The following is a 21,219-nucleotide window of genomic DNA, read 5'->3' as shown; positions in this document are numbered from 1 at the left end:
GAGCGATGGTATTTCAGTTCTGACCATAAATAAGACAAAAATTTGTGTCAGACAGTCTCACTGGTCGTATTTTGTGAGACATATATCTTATTTGGATCATCCATGAAAAAGTATTACTTTTTATTTTCAGTATCGGTAGTTACGATTGACTCGTCACACATATAAAGATTCATGAGATCGTCTCACAAAAGACCTACTCTACAAAAATAATTAGAGTGGTCAAAGATAGAAACTTTCCAATATTGGAGTTTCCAAAATTTTGTAGGACACCAGGCCATGGGTGGATGCCGTGTAGGCAAACTTCCATGTTTCTATATGATATTATTGAATAAAAAGTAGTCAATGTAATATTTATAAAGTTGGTTATAAATTCATTTGTGTGGCACGACTATGATATAATAATTCGGATTTGAATCCAGAAAATTTATAATTATTATTTGAAAAACTCGATTTTTTGATCTGTTATCGAACAATTTACAATTCAGACCGCTAACTTGCAAGTTGCAACTTTGTCCGATTTTATTCATTTTTTCATCGAAGTGCTGATGTAGTGCCAGAAAATGATTGTGTGTCAAATTGATGAAGTGCGACGGATATTTCTAAAGTGTTCGACACCACATCAGCAATACAGTGGGAAAAAGACTAAAACTTGAAGAAAAAGTGCAATTTAATATATTAAGACTATGGATTGAATAATAACATAACTAAATTTTTTTAAAAAAAAACGTACAAAATACATTACAAAAAATATAATTTTCTTATTATTTTCATATATATTTTCAATTGAAATATTTAATTTGGATTTATTATTATAGCGCGCGCACACACATATATAGCAAAGGCAAAATCTCAAATTATATAGCATTCAAAATCCGTATAAGATGGGCTAATACAGACAGGTGTACAATAATGAGAGCAAAAGGTACAAGCTCATGTAAGCTCTATTATCACATTAGCAAGGTCCGAATAATGGCCGCTTGAGCACCGTCGGATGATTCCAAAAGCTCCGACAATCGATCGCTCAGGTCATCAACTTCTCTTTGTAAGTTCCTAATGTAGTTGCAAGTCTCTTGCAACACCTTCGAAGCCGGGACCTGTCAAGATTTAAACCAATGGTAAGGCTAAATTTATTCGAAATCGGCCCCCCGAAAATATATCTAGTTCTTGCCTCGTTTATAAAGGAAAATGCAACAAAACTATATCATGATTCGATATTTATTTTCAAGATACACATACTAATGTTTTATGAGAAAATTGTAATTTTGGTCATATTTATTTATCTATTTGTAATTTTAGTTATCAAAGTCAAATTTCAGTTTCAATATCTTTGATTTTTGTCATTTTTCAATGTGGCGCTATTACGACGCCGACATGGTGCTGATGTACATTTTCCTTGTGATTTGACTACTAAATTAGAAGTTCAAAATTACAAATAAGAACATAAATGACCAAATTAAACTTGTGATTTTCATTTTCTTTATATTTCTTTAAAAAAAATATGTTATTATATTATATTCGAACTCAATTTTAATAAGTACTAAAATTTTAAGATCGCGATATTATAATAACAAGTTGAATATCCCATTACTTTTCGACAGGACATGATATCTACTGTAACAAAGTTTTCATCGTATTCTGCAATTCAACTTGTGATGAAGGATTATAGGAAAGATTAGCATGTTGCATATATTTCAGCCAATTAGGAAAAGATTAAAATCGCAAAAAATCTAGTATCGAATGCTTGCGAGCTAGCTCGATTAGTACTGTGATATCCTTTGAAAAAAGATTAGAATTTTATTGAACAAATCTATGGATTTGAAACGGACTGCATATTGGCATGCATGCATAGTACTCAGAACGGTAAGATCACCTTGTCGGAGCGGCGGCTGTTGCGAATTTCAGGGATAAGCTGCTGCAGTTTGGAGACAAGATCGGCAATCTGATCCTCACTTATCCTCGAAACTCCGGATTGATTCGAACGTGATCTTCTGCTTGACATTGTCAGTATAAGCAACAAATTGGTCAAGGGGTATTAGTTTAGACCTTAAATCTGTAAGAATATATGTATTTTCAATTCTTGAGAGAGTATCGGAGGAGGGAATTGATAGGAAATGGGATTTAAACTAAGGGAAAAATATGAAAAGAGAAATGTTGAGGGGAACAAGTGATGGCAGAGGGATGAAGGAATTTTGTGGAATGCAAAACATAGATATGGAGTAGTGTTTGAAGGTGATGAATTAATTAAGACAAGTGCATGGGAGAAAGAAGTGGGCTATAGCTGTTTTTAAATAGAAGATTTGATACCTGAAGCTTCATTGACTGTGGGATATGTTGCACAGCGTTAAATGTGTGTAGTGTGTGTGTATGTGTGAGTTTTGAGCCATATAAAACTAGATATAACTAGTTTATGTATTTACATCGTAAAAAAACATATTAGCAACTCTCTGAAGTTTGGGTTAGTCTCACTTCTCGTTTTGATTTATATACTGGTAGGGATTAGTGACTGACGATTTTGGTTGGGATTAATTATAACAAGTGGACAAGGTCAAATTATAATAATTGGATGATGAGTTCAATTATTAATGTACATACAGAGATCAATGTTTAAATATTAGAATATGAATTATTTTTCTTAATTTATGCTAATCAAATTCAAGTGAGATAAGATAAATTAATTTACACTAAAGTAAATAATTATAATAAATTAACTAAAGCAAAAAAATCCATATTATTAATTTAGACAAAAATTCAAATTCTTAAAAATGACTAAGGTGCATATCGGTACTAAGACAAGTTTACAATCTACGTGTCAAATTCGAATTCAATAAATTAATTAGTTATTCATGACGAAATTCTCAAGATTATTTATTAAACGATTTCTCAAATTAGTAAACCAAATTAAATCTAACAGTCAATTATTCATAACTGAATTTAATTATATTAAACTGCATTAAGTCGCCGTGGAATTTCATTTTTTCAAGCTAAAGTTGCACATTGAAACCGAATATTATTTCTAGCTAGACAGTTTAACCATGTGTTGATTGATGTAGTGAATCAAATATTAATCTTTCGCTTTCTAGTTTTATATTGACCAACGAATATTCAATTTAATTGGTTCGATTAAAAAACACATGATAAACGACATAAATAAATAAATCAAAATAAAATCAAATCAAACTCAAAACATCAAAAATAATTTGTCTCGGCCCTATCGTGGCTTTAGTCTATAAAAGTCTACTCCATAAATTCAAAACAAAAGTGAAAACTCATGTTTAAATTCATATGAGAAAACATAATCAAGAATGAATAAAAAGAATCATCAGTGATTTTGGCGTGCTGAGGTCTTCTTCCAACTTCAGCCTTTATCTTCCTCTGTGTTCTTCTTCTTCATCTTTGTTGTTGTCTTCACTTCTGTCCTTCTATCTTCACGTCTGTTCACATCACTCATGTAGTTCTCTTTTTATCTCTACTTAATGAGCTTAATCCTCCAAATCTTTGAAGCACATGTCAAGTTCAACTTGTAGATAAGATTGATGAGACTTCATCTCTATTAAGATTTACTCAATTTTTTTTCCAAAACTCCATGATTCTCAACTTAATAAAATATAAAAATATTTTGTTTCATTTCTTTTTGAATTTTGTTATCTTTGAAGTCTTGTATAATCATCTTATCTTCAAAACTAAGTTTTCTTCTCCTTCTGTTCAAATATATAAGTAAGATAAAATTATTATGTACATTATACTCTAACAATATGATCAATAACATCTATTATATAACAATCAGAAGAGCTAACATGATATTTCATACTACGAAAAACATTAAAAGTTATCTTATCATCATTCAACCTGAAAATTGACTCACATTTTTCAACATCTATGAGAGTTCTTCGAGTAGCTAAGAAAGGACTCCCTAAAATGAGGGGATCTCACAATCCTCCTCCATGTCTAGCACAACAAAGTCAACTAAAAATATAAATTTATCAACTTTAACCAAAACATCTTTTATAACCCCTTTAGGATATTTAATAGATCTATATGTAAGTTGAAGGAAATAGTGGTTGGTTTAACTTGTCCAATCCCCAATTTCTCAAAACAAAAAGCATAAGATTTATGATAGCACCTCGATCACACAATGTCATGTTAAAATTAGAACTATCTGTATTGCAAGGAATATAGAAACTACCTGGATCCTTAAGCTTATGAGGTAATTTATTTTGAAAATCGTCAGAAAGCTTAACAATTTCAAAATCAACAAGTTTCTCTTTTTAATCAAAATATCTTTAAAAAAATTAGCATAAAAAAGAATTTGAGCCTAAACCTCTGTAAATAATATTTATGTTCAATTTCTTAAAAATTTCAACGAATTTTGAAATTGATGATACAATTGCAGTTATCTTGCTCTTTGAGGAAATGAGATTGTACTAATATCAATATTATCATTAGAATCAAACTCCTAACCTTTTTACTTGTCTTCCGTCTAGTGGTGAAGTGAGTGTTCTTTTTCTTAGCATCTTTCATCTTTGATTTCACCCATCCATCATCTTTTTCCTCTACATCTGTATAATTTTTCTTCTTTGTTTCCGCATCCTTGGCCTTGATCACTATTATACTCACTACATTCACTCTTTTCTTATTTTTATCAGTATCACTTGTAGTCTTCCAAGGGCTCGATTCGCTAACTGACTGGTTATTTGACCCATTTGAGCTTCCAACCTTTGCAAGATAGCATCATGATTTTGCAGCCTATATTTCCATCCCTGTGACATGTTTCATCATAACATCCTCATAATTTGGTCTTTGATCCCCTTGCTCGAATCCTGGAGTTGTTGAGGTATCAATAATCCTTATTGTATCAGTTTTTTAGAAGCATACATTTGAGGAATATGTGTTGGATTAAAGGCATTCTCAATATTCTTTAGGTGGTTCCTCCATCCTGAATTGTATTTGGACTGTATGGATTGGATTTTTGTCTCCATTGATTTCCCACGAAATTTACTACTTCTTAAAAAAAATGGGTTGTTCATCGATAACTATTCTTTGGACTTGATTTGCTTGATTCGGTTTCAGTTGAGAGAATTTATGGGTCAAACCATCAATCTTAGGAGTAAGTGCAATCAACACATTTATTTCAAGGACTCCAGCCTTCTTTTCCCGTCTAATGTCTGGCCAACCCGCATTATTTTCAGCCATATTTGAAATTATTTTCGAGGCAACTCGTGAGCTCTTCCTGTATAAACTACTATTGGCTGTCGTATCAAGCATGGAACGCCCAGAAGGATCGACTCATAGAAAATCTGAACTTGCTCGGATTAAGAGAAACCATGTTGAGGACACCTCCTCAACATCTTCTTAAATCTTCCCCAAGCTGTACGTAGTGTCTCGTCATCCTTCTGGCGAAATGGTGAAATATCCATACGCAGTTGTGCTAGCAATTGATGGGCGGAAAATATTGATTTATGAACTTTTCTACCCAACCATACCATATAGTAATAGAGTTAATTGGTATATCCCTAAGCTATTCGGCTGCTTCACCATGCAGCGAGAAAAAGAATGGTCTCAATCTTATGGCATCCCTGCGCACTCTATTAAATTTGATCGTGTCACATATAGATAAGAATCCCTCCAAATGCGCATTAAGATCCTTAGTGTGAGATCCTCCAAATCTCAATTTATATGGTATCATTTGAATGATGGCTGCCTTCAACTCAAAATTTTTTGCTTCCACATTAGGACGAGTGATGCTCGAACCATAACCTCCAATAGTTCGTCTAGTAATATCATAGACAGTGTGATCATCCTCTTTGTTGGTCGTTGCATCGATCATTTGTATTTCAATTTCAATATTTTCCTTTGGTTTGAATTCTTCTTCCACGCCAGAATCTGAGGATTGCTCCCTTGTGCTCTACATCTACATCAGAAAGTATTCTCAATCTTTGGATCAAAAGGATCTAATTCTATCTCTCCCATAGCACGACTCATGGCCTACTAGATAACACGTGGAAATAAATAAATAAAATAAAAAAACTTTAAACTTATGAATATACATATAATAAACAAAATTAAATAAAAGTATAATCTCAAGAAAATAATAAATCCTAATATTAAAAAATTGATCTCGGGCAATGGCACTAAAAACTTGACCGACGTTTTCAATTGTGAATATTTCTAGCAAGCAGACTAGGTCAAGTTATAATAATTGCATAATGATTCCAAATATTGTACCAATAGAGATATGTTTAAATACTAGAATATGAATTATTTTTCCTAATTTATGCTAATCAAATCCAATTGAGATATGATAAATTAATTAAAATAAATTAACTAAAGCAAAAAAATCCAAACTATTAATATAGAATAAAATTCAAAATTTTAAAAACGACTAAGGCGCACAACTGTACTGAGACAAGTTTATAATCTACCTGTCAAATTTGAATTAATAAATTAATTAGTTAACTCACGACGAAATTCTTAAGATTATTTATTTAACGATTTTTCAAATTAGTAAACCAAATTAAATCTAACAATCTTATTATTCGTAACTGAATTCAATTAGATTCAACCGCATTAATTCGCTGTGGAATTTTAGTTTTCAACCTAAAATCACACATTGAAATTGAATATTTTTTTTATTCAATTTAACCATGTGTTGATTGATGAAGTGAAGGAAATATTAATATTTCTCTTTCCGTTTTTAGATTAACCGACAAATATTCAATTTAATTGGTCAGATTAAAAGAATGCATGATACACGATATACATCAATCAATCAAAATAAATAATAAAATCGGTCAAACTTAAAACATTTATAATAGTTTTTGTCGGTTTATCGTGACCTTAGGCTATAAAAGTCTACTCCATAAATTCATAACATATGCGAAAATTCATGGTAAAAAAACATAATCAAGAAAGAATAAAAGAAATCTTCAGTGATTTTGGCATGTTGAAGTATTCCTCCAACTTCAACATATATCTTCGCTCGCGTTCTTCTTCTTCCTCTCTGTCGTTGTCTTCACTTCTGTTCTTCTCTGTTCACTTAACTCATGTAGTTCTCCTTTTATCTTCACTTAATGGGTTTAATCCTTCAAATTTTTAAACCTCATGTCAAGTTCAAGTTGTTGATAAAATTGGCGAGAGTTCATCTCTATTAAGATTTTCTTCTAAAACTCCATGATTCTCACGTTAATGATATATAATAATATTTTATTTCATTTCTTTTCATTTTTTTTTTTTTTTGCTTTTGAAATCTTATACAATCACCTTATCTTCAAAACTAGGTTTTTTCATCTTTTGTTTAAATCTATAAATAAGATAAATTAAATAAAATTAGCACGAAATAAGGAATGAAAAAATAAGATAAGCACGAAAATGAAATCCCTAAAATTATATAGGAATTGGACTTATCAGTCAGCTGACCCCATTCTAATCGGATGATGTTTTATTTTTAAAAAAAGATGGAGAAAAATAACAAAATCACAATATAAGTTGGCCTATATGGGTTTCAATCCTTTAATTAATCAAAAATTTGTATTAGTTCAATAACTGGATATTACTAACGTACGTGACACTATGCCAGCACTCTGATAGAAAAGAATAAAAAGCGAAACAAAAAAAATCAACCAATTGAAAGAAAAAAAACAAATTTTGACTGCTTAAAGAATTAAATAAAAAATATTTTTACTTATTAAAAGTGCTATTTATTTATAATATTTTTCTTACTTTGAAGTTAAGAAGAAAGAGGGAGAGAATATATATATCGTATAGTGGAGAGTGTCATGCGTTTGTTCCCTGAACCGCCAAACTTGGGTTAAGAGTCGAAGTGGGTTAATAGAAATTTGGTTGTGCATCAGCCAACTTTGCGGGCCTCTGCTCTGTCAGTGTAAGCATGCATCCCCCATGTTATCTCACAATATTAAATCATTTAAATATTATTATCTTCACTTTAATTATTTATCAAGTTGATGCAGCTCCAATAATTAGTCTACAAATCCTTCGCAGGGTGCTGCTTACCATTTTTTAATACATTTTTCTACTTAAAAAATTATCTATTTTTTCAATCATCGGATGAGTCCATTAATAAAAAGTAACCAAATAACCTGTGAACTATGTGCTTCATGTAGAGATGTTGTGTGTGGTGTTGTAACACTTAACACAATATGCAGTGGAATAAATCATTTAGCAAACAATTAATATATGTAAATAAACCAAGACACAAATGTGTAGCACAAGTTTGTAAACTTGTACAGTGTTTCAGAGCAAAAAATTCACTAAAAAACTAGTTAGTTTACACATTAAAGGAATACAAGAGAATTAAAAAAGTTAACTCCTTGACACATCAAAGGAGAAAATTGCATCCTAAATTATATCTCCAAAAATAAACAAACAACTAATGATGCAAACTATGTGAAGCCGAAATCTCATTCAATGAACAATTCTCAAACAACACTTTGATTAGGTGTTGTGTCTGAGAGTATTCAACACTTCACGACAGCAGAACAATCCGACGAAAATCGATCTCTTGATAACTTCATGACAATCCACACGTTTTCTGTTCTTCGTTGCTTTCTCTCACCGTTCTCTCTTCTTTTTTGCAGCATCTATTATTCGTTATATAAGGTTTTTTTAACCTAAAAATGATTCATTGAATAGATACTTACAAAACATGAAAACGGGAGTTTTATTAGAAAATAAACCCTTTTAAATAAGAAGATCTTATTTAGACTTAGTATAAATATTATCAAAAATAACATTAGTTTACAAAGTCAAAACTCGGTATTTTGATCGCAATAATATAAAAAAAGAAAAGATAATTTAAGAATAAATCTCATCTTTCATACTAAGACACGTTTTCCTTTCAAAGTATATTGGCTTGCTTAATATTATGTGGTTTGTGTTTCATAAGCACAATATAGAGATATCTTGGTGTTCACAAGATCACGAGTACTTACCCTAATTATGGGATCCATTAGTTGACCAAAGGGCTTGAGGAGCAAGTTGCTAATCTCCAAATACAAAAATAATTGTATATAATTATTCAAATATTTTTTTCACAATTAAACTCATATCTATAAAATAAAAACTAAATTAAATTCGCCATCTTTAAATTAAATTTGAGATGCGCAGTAGTTGACCATGAATATTAAATTAAACATAAAATTAAACTAAATTTTTTGGTCAGATGAACACGTGCTGTCCTAGTAAACTTTGTGTCACATATTCTCAGATTCGTCAGAATCGCAAATTAATTAAGTACGTCTGGAATCACATTTAAACAAATCGAAATATACCTATTTAGGTCACTTTTTGCCTTTTACTGACACGAAGAAGCCAATTATTTAAATTTTCACCTTATCGAAGGGGTCAATAAAATAGTACTACTTAATGATTTTATGCTCTTTGTTGTTTAAAAATAGTTCTCAAGTTTTCTTTATTTTGGCGATCCACGTCTTATTATTAATTATGATAATAAGGGAACATTGCAATTTTAATAAAGTGAAGACATTTTTTTCTCCCATTTTAAAATATTTGATGTCGTTTTGCTTTATTTTTTCTCCTTTATCAATGGATTTAATGTGTAATATATGTTTTATTCTCGTCATATGAGCCACATAAAATAACATCGATCTCATATAAACATTACGAAATGAGTAAGCAGTTTTGACGAAAAATGAACAAAACAAACCAAAAGTTCAAGTTATTGGATGTAAAACAAATTTTGACATGCTATATAACTAAAATCCAAACAGATGAATTAATAAATATCACAAATTTTTCCCAAGTTAAAATTTTAACACTATATTAAAATTGTGGTAAGTAATATAATTAGTATTGGTTCATTTAATTACTGAAAAACTAGGGTCAACGAGAAATATTTTTTGCCCCAACCCAGATACTACGATTGCACGTAAAATAAGTTTTTTTAACAAATTTTATTTTTGTACATTATTAACTTATAAATCAATTAAAGTATATATCACAGACAGGGGTGGATTTAGTGTAGGGCGAACGGGGGCCACGGCCCCCCCAAAAAATTAAAAAAAAAATTTTAGCGACGGTTATGACGGAAACCGTCGCCAAATCTGCGACGGTTTTATCAACAACCGTCGCTATATGGCGGCCACGGCCCCTCCAAAAAATTTAAAAAAATTTTTTAGCGACGTTTTAACAAAAACCGTCGCAAAATCCTATAGCGACGGTTTTGAGAAACCCGTCGCAAAATTAACTAAGTGGCCCCCCAATGCCAAAATCCTAGATCCGCCCGAGTATTACACGAAAATAAAATAATTATTCTAATATAATTTACCTTATTTTTTTGGGATATATGACCAAATTTATACAAGGATAATATCAATATTCTCTCAGAACTAAATTATTTTAAGATGAATAACATATTTCCTCTACATGCCAAATTTATTGACACACTTGAAATTTGTGTTTTGGAAATACAGTAAAATTTTGGAAAATTAATATTCGGTAAATTAATAAAATGTCTAAAATAATATTTTTCTTCAGTCTCGACATGAACCAATTCGCTAAATTAATAATTTTGAACATTAATAAGATAATATATTTTGAAAATCAATAATAGAAATCTATAGAGTCATCATAACTTAAATTTTATAAAATACAATCATAAGTAACACAATTTAGTAAAATATGTTTATATGATTGTTTCTTTTTCAGAATTTAAATTTATAATTTAATTTTTATCGTGGATATCTATTTTTGTTTGTTTGTACATTGAATTTTATTTGATTAGTCAATATATTTAATGTTATTTAATTATTAAAAACAATAAATATCACTCAAGTATTTTTATAAATATATTTGTTCAATAAATTTTGTTATTTATATGGATTATTACGTCACTTCCTTTTGAAGGATGTGACCCATTGAATGCCCAGTTGTCTATCCAATGATACAATAATCAATATGTGTCCCCAAATCTGATTGCCCATCGCGTGACAGACATGCTGATTATGTTATATATATATATATATATAGTTTTAATATTTTGAATATTGATCATATTTATATATATAATTGAACATCGATAATACAATATATTTATATATGATGAAAAATATCAAAATTATATATTCAATAAGTTAGTGTTCTTTTATCGATGTTCACGTAAATATGTATAATGAATGTGAATCATATAAAACTATATATATGTAGTAATCGGTAAAAAAATATTTAAGCACGTATATATTATTTAGTATAATAAAAGAAAGAGTGGGTCTCATGTGAGACCGTCTCACGGATCGTAATTTGTAAGAAGAGTCAATCTTACCGATATTCACAATAAAAAGTAATACTTTTTCATAGATGACCAAATAAGAAATTTGTTTCATAAATACGACCTTTGAGACGGTATCACACAAGTTTTTGCTAAAAAGAAATAGAAAAAATCGAGGCAATTATTTGAGATACATTTCTAAATTTTCACGTGTACCAGCGCAGTCTATTTGATCTTAGTTTAAAAACTTATTTTATATTCTTCAATAAAATATATTATCAATATATCATTTTTAATATTTTTTCCAAAATCTCGTTTTTAATTTTATACACTTCAAAACATTATTATTATATAAATTTAAAATTTCCATTATTTTGTATATATCTTTTTATTATGTTCATATTTTAAAATTTCAATATATTTCATATTAAAAAAATTTCCTACTAAAAGATAATGCCAAAATTATTTTTATATACAAAAATCATTCTAAAAAAAATCCAAAAAAATATTTATAAAATATAGATAAAACCAAGGACCTCCTAATATTTTCTCTTAAGAGATATCACGAGTCAAAGATTTTTTTACAATTTCTCCGGCAAAAACTTGGGTAAGACGGTTTCACATGTCGTATTTTGTGAGACAGATATCTTATTTGGATCATCCATGAAAAAATATTATTTTTATTGTGAATATAGGTAGGATTGACCAGTCATAGATAAAGATCCGTGAAACCATCTCTAAAGAGACATACTTATTCTTTATTGTTCTACCATAAAATCAAAATTTTCGTATGTTATATGAATATTTTTGAAATTATGCTTAAGAGCTAATTCAGCTTCAATGTAAGAATTACGTCCATTTATCACTCTATATTTTGCATCATGAAAATAAATAGATTTCACGCAAGTAAAAAATACTGCGATTTTGTTAGTAGTATAAAAGGTGGGCTCAATTTGATGCTTTGATCGCTGGAATTTGTTGGCAGCATTGATTTGCCTGCAAACTGTCATTACCAGTATTTTTTTTCTTTTTTTCTTGTCTGTATAAATTAAATTTTGAAAATAAATAAATATTGTAATTTGTACAGTACGGTTACTGAAATATAAACTAAAAAATAAGAATATATAATGATTTCGTTTGAACAAATATTTATAAAACGTTTATGTTTTTTATAAAATGTTTTAATGGTTGATTTAAGAATAAATATGTGTTTTTACAACTATTTTATAAAAATGTATTACAGTTAATGAGATGTTTGGTTATTCTAAAAATATATATAAAAAAATCTCAATTGTTTTTTTAAAAATTATACTCGAACAAACACTTTTTTTAAAAAAAAAAATTTAAAAATATATTACAAAAATATTATCCAATTTAAGTTTTTTTACTTATGAAATACTAAAAAAAAAATTAAAGTACTTGTCTAGACCATAAAATCAAAATAATTATATTATTTTATCTCTTCAGATGTGAAGAGATTTGGGAAATCTCCATTTTCTAAGTATGTTGAATTATTTTATGTATGCATGACATATGACCTGCTAAAGCCTAAACGGGGTAGGAGAATATAGAAGCCAAAATAAATATAAAATCACATTTTTTTTCCTCGTATTGATCCAAAACCTACCCTTACATTATTTACTTATATTTAACTGGTGTGAAAAATAAGGAAACAATCCTTAAATTAAATATTTACCCAAATACTAATTTTTTATAATTATTGCATGTATATTTAGAAAAATTGATATGGATAAATACACTTTCAATTCCATTTCTATCGTAATAAATGAAGCAATATTGTGAATATTAATTTTCAAGTTGGGATTGCTAGATATGTCTCACATGGAGTATATTAAAAATTAATTAACTTATTAATAAGAAGTAATTAATATATGCATGCACGTACAACTATCTTCTTTAATTACTAGAAATTCTGAAAATACAATGGGCCAACCCTGTGATCACATCATGTTCCTTTGAGAAAAATAATGTCGACATAGATCTATATCCCATAACAATTTTACTTAGGTTTATTTTGTTTTAACTTTTAATTTATTATCTGTTTTGTTAATTAATTATTAATTGATGCCGACACAATATAATAATTGTAGGACCGAACGCTTTTGCCGCTTTACCAAAAAGCTATAGCTGGTGGTAATTGTGCAACTTAAATATTTTAAACCGCACAGCAGCTCAAGCATCACGGTTCGATCACTCTATTAAACATGGACAATTATTGCATCCAGCAATAATTTTTTTAAAATCTTTTTATACTGCATTCACTCACATCAAATACATGTTAGCATCCGAAAATGTGGGCGAAAAAAGTAGACACATATAGCTAGGAACAATTAAATATGTTAAATTAAATCCCCTCCACTCACATCACCAAAGAACAAAGGTTAATTATTTGGATCAGTTGCATGATCTTGTTCCATGTGGTGTGTCTCCTCATGATGATCATCAGATACATTATGCGATATGCACCCCCAATTGAGCATGGATATTGCTAAAATAGTCGCATATCATATATGACATGTTTCTGATATCGATATCTGGAGATTATGTATTCATGAATCATTTCATAGACATGATATAAATATCGATAAAAAGGTATAAGTACCTCATCTGATATGGTCAGTGGTCAATAAATGGATTGATGGTTAATGTGATTATAGCTCCACATAACATTCAAGGATAAACATTTTGTTCGTTTAAGTGTGCAAGAATGAGAGAAGTATAGAGATGAAAGACTTTATGAGAAATGCTTTCGTGTTGCGTGTTGATGACGTTGCGTAATTTGATCTGGTTTACTAGATGAGTTGTAAAAATAAGTACGCTAGATCTTAATAAGTATGACTGTCTCTGCTAGAGACAACACTAGCACATGTTAAGGGTAAGATTGATCTTGAGGGAGTGAGGCAACAGCAAAGCACGACCCCAAAGCCACTCTCGGATTCACAGGCCTAATAGTCCAGCCCGTTGGCACTCATATAGGTGCAGCATATCGTATTCACATCTTGCTTATATGCAGCTCTGTGCAGCCACAAATATAAGGAAATAAAGATGTGATTTAACTAAAATTATAATTTTTAGCATAGTCGTAATCGCTTAATCCTAATAGTTTTGGTCCAAACACATGGGTTCATGGTTGATGGCACATAAAACAAATTTTGGATCAATTGTAGCCATTACATATTTCAATACGGTAATAGCATGTTGGGATGTTCTAGGCATAATGAATATAAATTAAGAAAAAAATAAAAATAAAAGAAAACTCGAAAGAATAAAATGGAGACATACATGCACCTTACAAAAAGGCACTGAGATGTCTAAAAGGCACTTGGGTGCACCCCAGTATGCACAGTCAAGGCGTTGAGGCACTCGTAAAGCGGAGCCTAGGCGCCTGAAGTGCTGATTTGCAACATATGCGAGTTTTGATAGTTCATTGCTCATCAAATGGTGTCTCTTGATATTATTCATTAGACTTTAGACCAAAAGAAACCCAAAGGAAGAAACAACATGTTCTTTGGCTATAATTTCCACACAGAGATGTGTACTTCCATTGAAACTAGTATAAGGAAATAAATAATCTCTCTAAGTCTGTATTCACCACTTCTTCTTCATTCGTGTTGTTACCTTTGTTTTCCTTTCTTGACTTGAAAGTTCTGACCTTATCTTGTTAGCCGATATTAAAAGATTCTTTGTGCTACAGCCTTTTGATTAAAGTTGTATCTTATGGACGACTGCCATATAAATTGTAAGCACTTTAATATGGATCAATTATGTCTCTCAAAAAAAGAATTTAATTCTTTCCTCAAATGTTGTTGTTCAGGAATTCAGAACACTTGTGTCTGAGAAAATATTCACAATTGCGGAAACCAACAATCTCAAGACAAATTTTTCTTCTTTTGTTACATTATTTTCTTTGTGTGTGTTGGATAAATGAATAATGAAGAGTTGTTGAATAGAAAAGGGAGTGGGAGTTGTCCCACATTGAGAAAATAGCCAAAGCAAGTCTTCCTTATAAACTCCAAGTTTGAATAGGGGTTTGGGTCCCAAGGGGTACCAGAAGTTTTTAGAAGGGGGAAGACGCTAATAGGCTGCGTCTCGGTGAAACACACGCGCGCGGGCGCTCGTCTCGTCTCGGTGCGGTGCGGTATTTGACAAGTATTAATCCTTTTGGATCAAATTTATTTGAAGAATAAATTTTCAGTCGCAAATTGATGTACTTGGGCAGAGGTATGCGCACCTATCCGAGCATCGGCCAGAACAGGGCGCGCGGGCGCATGCGCCTTACTGCCTGCTATGCGAGAACACAGAGCAAGGCGCGCGGGCGTGCACGCCTTGCTGTGCGCGCAGCTCGCATAGACAGAATGCGGCGCGCGGCCGTGCGTGTTGTCGCGCGGCTGCGCGCGCATCGCTGATTCTGAAAGCTTGCGCGTCCCTTGGCTGTCTTGGCGTCTGTTGTTGAGCACTTTTGCATCAACCGATGTGTTATTTCACTAGAGTTGTGACTCTTCTTTGCATCTGGTCCGGAAAGGCGTGTCTTTTCTACGCAACCGGTGATTCTTTATAAATAAATCCAATCACCCAATTTCGAAGGCTGCTGTTCATATTGCCCTGCATTACTTCTTGCCATTTTGTTGCATTCGTTTTTTCGAAATACTTGAAAGTTCAAGCATATATTTGTTCGCTGGTTTCAAGTTTTGTAGTGCTGCAAACTCTTGATAGAAGTCGTTGTATCTTAAGGACGATTGCCTGCAACGTATAGCACTTTGATACGAGCAATTTCGTCTTGCGAAGAAAGGATCCTCCTTGCCTCGACTTGATCTTATTGTTGCTGCTATTGGTTCGAGATTCTAGTTGCTGCGTTTTGTTCGTAAATCAAGACATTCAACATATCCAGGGTAATATCCAAACTACAGTGTGTTCTTCTACATTCTGAAAATATCGAATGTGTAGTTTACTCCTAGGGCTACTGCTCACGATCAAGGTGAAAAGGAGTCTAAATTCACTGGTGTTGACTTCAAACGTTAGTTGACTGTACAAATTTCTGAATGAGGACCGCTTTGTCATTACTAAAGGTGTTGCGGAAACCCAACAAAGGACTAATGTTGATGCTTGGAACCATAATGATTTCTAGTTTAAGAACTGCATACATGACACATTGTATAATGTATACAGTTTTGTGACGTATGTCAATGAATTGTGAGACTCTTTGGAGAAAAAATAGAAGAATGATGACGCCGGTATTCCGCCTCTATGGAAAGACTTCGAGAACTAACTCAAGCATAAGCGCAGCTGTAGGGATATAAACGAACCAAACCGTTTGTGAGCTATTCGAAGCTCGATTCAATAAAAGCTCGTTTGAGCTCGTTTATCGAGGCTCGTCAAGAAAAACAAACCAAACTCAAGCTTTACAGTATTCGGCTTGTTAGCTCGTGAACATGCTCGTTGGTAAGTTCATGAGTAATCTTTTAGATGAAAAAATAATGGTTTTGATATTTGATTTATTGATTTTGCATATTATTTACGAAATATATAGAAAAATATATTAAATTTATTTATTATAATAAATTTACAAATTTTAATAAGAATAATATATTTTTCTTTAAATATATAATTTACTTTTTAATTAATTTAATGAAAATTTAAATGTATAATTCATATTTATTAAGCTTGTTTAGGCTCGATAAAGGCTTGAATAAGCTCGTGAGCTATGCATATATTCGTTAAATAAAGCTCGAGCTCGGCTCGATTATAAACGAATCAAGCTCAAACATTCAAGAGTTCGACTCGACTCGATTCGATCACATACCTAAGCGCAAGGAGTTAAAACTTGAAGATTGATTGTGAGACTTCAGATTGAAGAAGACAACTGAAACTCCAAAATCAAAACATTCAAGAGTGTAACAGAGGCCGAGGCCAATCTAGCAGAATTAAGTACTATGCACAAGATAAAGCGCACAATAACAAACAAAGGAAAGCCAAGAAGTTTAAAGGAGTTTGCTACAATTGTGGCAAAACGAACCACATGACCAAAAATTGTCTTCGTCCAAAAATAGATTAAAAAAGGTAGAAAAAGACAAGACAATGTAGTTGAGGACAAGTTTGTACCAATAGACCTGTCGGAGCTAAATATATTTGATATTTTATTTGAAGCACATCCAAGTGGATCGTAGATAGATACCAGAGTTACTTGCCACATTTGTACCCAAAAAGATATGTTTTCATCTTACATTACCATTAGTGTAAGGAAACTCTGAATCGAAAATTCTGCAACTTCCAACATGGTTGGACTTGGAAAGGTGGTGCTTAAAATGAATTCTGGAAAAGAACTAACACTTAAGGAAGTGCTGCGTGTGCCAGACATTCATAAGAATTTAGTATCCAACTCCTCATTGAGTAAGGCCAGATTTAGACTAGTGTTCGAATCAGAAAATTTTTATTAACAAAAAATGGTTTATTTGTAAGGTCCTGTAATTAATTATCCAGTAATTTGTCATAGTTAAAATAATTATTGAGTTGATTAATTAAAATAATTAATTATATCAAATAAATTTAGAAAGTGTGTTAAAAATATGTATATTAGAGTATCGTTGTTAATGCGATGTAAAATAAACTGGAGATTTAAATAAAACATGAGAGCAAAATAAGTTCAAAACCGAGTTAAATGGACATGCATTATTATTTTTAGTAATCAATTATTTTTAAAATGTATACATATACATATACATACATACTCCAACTTACTATAACTAGAAAGGTGAAAGAAGAGAAAAGAAACCTTCCTCGACACCGGTTCTCGTCGGCCACTCCCTACACCCAGCTTCTCCACCACCGTGTCTAGCTTCTAAGCTGTCGTTGATACCTAGATCCGAACAAAAATAGTTGCTGAGCTTCCAAAAAGATAGTCTAGCATAGAATAAAGAGTAGGAGAGAAGTAGAGGTCTTCCCTATTGCTGCTGCTGATCCATGAGCTACAAGTTCTTTTTCAAGCTTCTTTCTCTCCATTTTCTTGGTTCCTTATAGCGTGTAAAGATAATTCTAGCTTCATTTCAGTTTACATGAAATTACTGAAGGTATTTTGTAAGCCTAGGGTTCAAATATCATTCATGGAGTTCGATTTCAGTTCAATTATGAGATTTCTTGTTTAACGTGTCTATTTTTGGGTGGTTGCGATTTATTCTATCACGCTCCGAACCTGGGAGCACGACATCGGCGTTGGTTTCAAATAAAATTCAAAAACAACCAGCCTCATGTCATATAATTTAACCAAAAACCAGTATATTATTTCATGACGAAATTTGTTCTTACATCCCAAAATACAAAACATAATCAAATACATCATCGGAAGCTAAAACTTATCATCACAGGGCCAACAAAAATCAAATAACAGTAGCACTTCTAAATGTCTCATTTTTAATCAGCCCAAGATTATGTATGCCCTTCCTCTTCGAGTTAATTTTCATTCTTATCTGAGGAGGGAAATAAGGGAGTGAGTGTTCGGGGAAACACTCAGCATGTGGGGGCCAATTGTACACCAAAATATCGAAATATACATATAATATGAGTTCAAAGATGAATTGTCGCATAACATATTGCAACATGAATCAAGACATAAGACAAAGAGAACCCAAAACAAGGCATCAAAATATATCAAATCAAGGCACTATTATTCATGGTTTACTGATCAGTCCCTTATATGTTACTCGCCTAAGGGATGAGACCAAATGAACGGTTATTATAACCCACTGCATCAGGGTCTTATCTTATCTTATCATGTTTCGGAAATTTACTTGTCACTTTTAATTCGAATGATAACAGTGCATTTTCAAGATTCATGGAATAATAGAGGAATCATGCGGAACGAACATATATGGAATCAAAAGACATGAAACGAGTAGTGTACGATCGAGTTTTCAAAAACAGGAACGTCGTTATTTTAAAACACACATATAAGCCCACTTACCTCGATCTCAGCTTCATAGAGTTGAAACTATTATTGATCATCTTCTATCATCAACTTCATTTCATAACTTAAGAATTATATTTCATAAAGAAATCCTTAAATATCTATAAGTATACAATACCCAATGTATCCACATAAAAGACGAATATTTTCAGTGTCCTTCAATCCTTATGTCACTACTCTAATTTATTAAAAATAATAAGTAGATATTAGTATGGAAGGGAATAAATTGGCGGTGGCAAATTGACAAAATAAAATGAATTCGAATAATACTTAGTAAATTTGGTGGTGATAAAATATAGGGTTTATGGTTTATTTCTTCACTCTCTTAGTAAGAAAATGAAAATGGGTTAGGAGGATTTATATAATACACAAAAGTGACATGAAAGATTGACAATTTAATTAGGAGAAATTATTATCACATTGAAAGGAATTTATGAAAATGAGTTACAACTTTTAATAATAATAAATTCACATTAATATTGAAATTAAGATAAATCATTAATTGAAAATTAAAATAGTGAATTAACTCAAAAATAGTATGTTGTCTTTGAAGGTAAAATTAATTATAAAAAATAAATCCTTACTCTATCTACCATGAGTTAAACAAAATTCAGCCTAAAAATGAAAATAGAACCCTAATTTTTGTTTCACAATTAGAAAAAAAAATTTAAATATATTTTATTTATTATATCACAAATTTGATCATGAATATCACATATTCAATGAGAATTTGTAGTTATGATCTAAATAGAACTTGTAGTGCTCTGTGTTGCCTTTCTTTGGTCACTAGAATAATCGAATTTCAATCAGTTGTGTTTGGTATGAATTTTATACCAAAATTTGTCTAAACTGTATTATGTATTTGAGCTACCGTATTTCGAGCTATGCGCACTATGATTATAGAATTTTGGTTCAAATGAAAGTTGTAGATCTATGGTTATTTTAAAATGAAACTAGAATAGTTTAATTCCATTAAGAATCGAGATAGTTATGTCTGTTTTTCTAGAACTTCTCTGTTACATAATTGGGTTGATGAAGTGTGTTCTAATAAATTTTGTGCACAAATGATTGAGAATTTGAATATGTTTTCAATGGGAAAAACTTAGATATTTGAGTTTTCTTTTATTTCTAATTGACGAATATTGATTTCAGTTAATAATGAGTTAGATATGAATTTTATGCTATTAAATGTCGAATATGCAAAATGTGACAGAACCGGCTACACTTGGTTTTTGTTTTTGGGTGTACGGGCACGTCTAAATGATCGAATCTCACCTTGATGTCTTCTGATGAAATATGAAATTTTGAGTTAGACTTCTGTTGTATAACAAGTATATTTTGGATAAGTTTTTGGTTAAGTTGGATCTTTAATAAAATAATTTCAAGTAAAGAAGTTTGGAAAATTTTGTGGGGATTTATTCGGCATATTATCTTATTTGTTAGACCGAAGATATCAAAGTTGAGCTTATTATCGGTCAAAATCGGTTAAGATATGTTACAATTCGATAACATATTACGGTAACATATAAATGTTTTTTAGACATATTTATATGTTTTATAGTTGTTAACATGATTTTATGGAGTTATGTGAGTTGTTAAATGTCGCGTTGATGTTACGTTCAATTATTTGAAATATTTATGGCATCTACTTTAGGGTATGATTTTATGGCATTCTTGTGACACGTTTCTCTTGTTATATTGTATTTCTGGCATGCTTAGTTATTTCGGAATCAGCTGTCAGCTTTCAAGTCTAGTTATCTCTGATACCGAAATTATGATTTTCTATTTCTTGATGCATTTTCTATAAGATATATACACTTATAAATATTGACATCATATGTTCTTTGTTATTACGCCTTCCAATTGTATCATTATCAGTTATATGGAGGTCGAGTTGTGAGTGTTTTTTTAGATACAACACGATTTACCTCGCATACTTGGCATGACAGTTTAGTTGCACGACGATGTAGCTCCTCTGTGTTTTATTGCTTGAAGAATTTTA

The 21,219-nt window shown here is 31.1% G+C and overlaps 1 protein-coding gene across 1 annotated transcript; it reads right to left on the bottom strand.

The window, feature by feature from the left end:
- Positions 1-947: 947 nt before the first annotated feature.
- On the bottom strand, positions 948-1,999 carry LOC140806799 (transcription factor PRE3-like). Its single transcript, XM_073163331.1, has 2 exons — positions 1,871-1,999; positions 948-1,094 (listed from the first exon to the last, which is right to left on the bottom strand). Exons 1-2 carry the CDS (start codon positions 1,997-1,999, stop codon positions 948-950), a joined length of 276 nt encoding a protein of 91 aa, XP_073019432.1.
- Between the last annotated feature and the right edge of the window lie 19,220 nt (positions 2,000-21,219).

This window comes from Primulina eburnea, chromosome 12 (assembly GCF_022965805.1).
Source record: "Primulina eburnea isolate SZY01 chromosome 12, ASM2296580v1, whole genome shotgun sequence".
Lineage (NCBI taxonomy): Eukaryota > Viridiplantae > Streptophyta > Magnoliopsida > Lamiales > Gesneriaceae > Primulina > Primulina eburnea.
The sequence above is the reverse complement of the archived record's forward strand: the minus strand, read 5'-3'. Positions and strand labels throughout refer to the sequence as shown.

Coding starts and splice junctions, on each gene's coding strand:
- LOC140806799 (XM_073163331.1), bottom strand. CDS start 1,999: ATGTCAAGCAGAAGATCACGTTCGAATCAATCCGGAGTTTCGAGGATA. Junction 1,095..1,870: donor ACAGCCGCCGCTCCGACAAG/GTGATCTTACCG, acceptor AAATCTTGACAG/GTCCCGGCTTCGAAGGTGTT.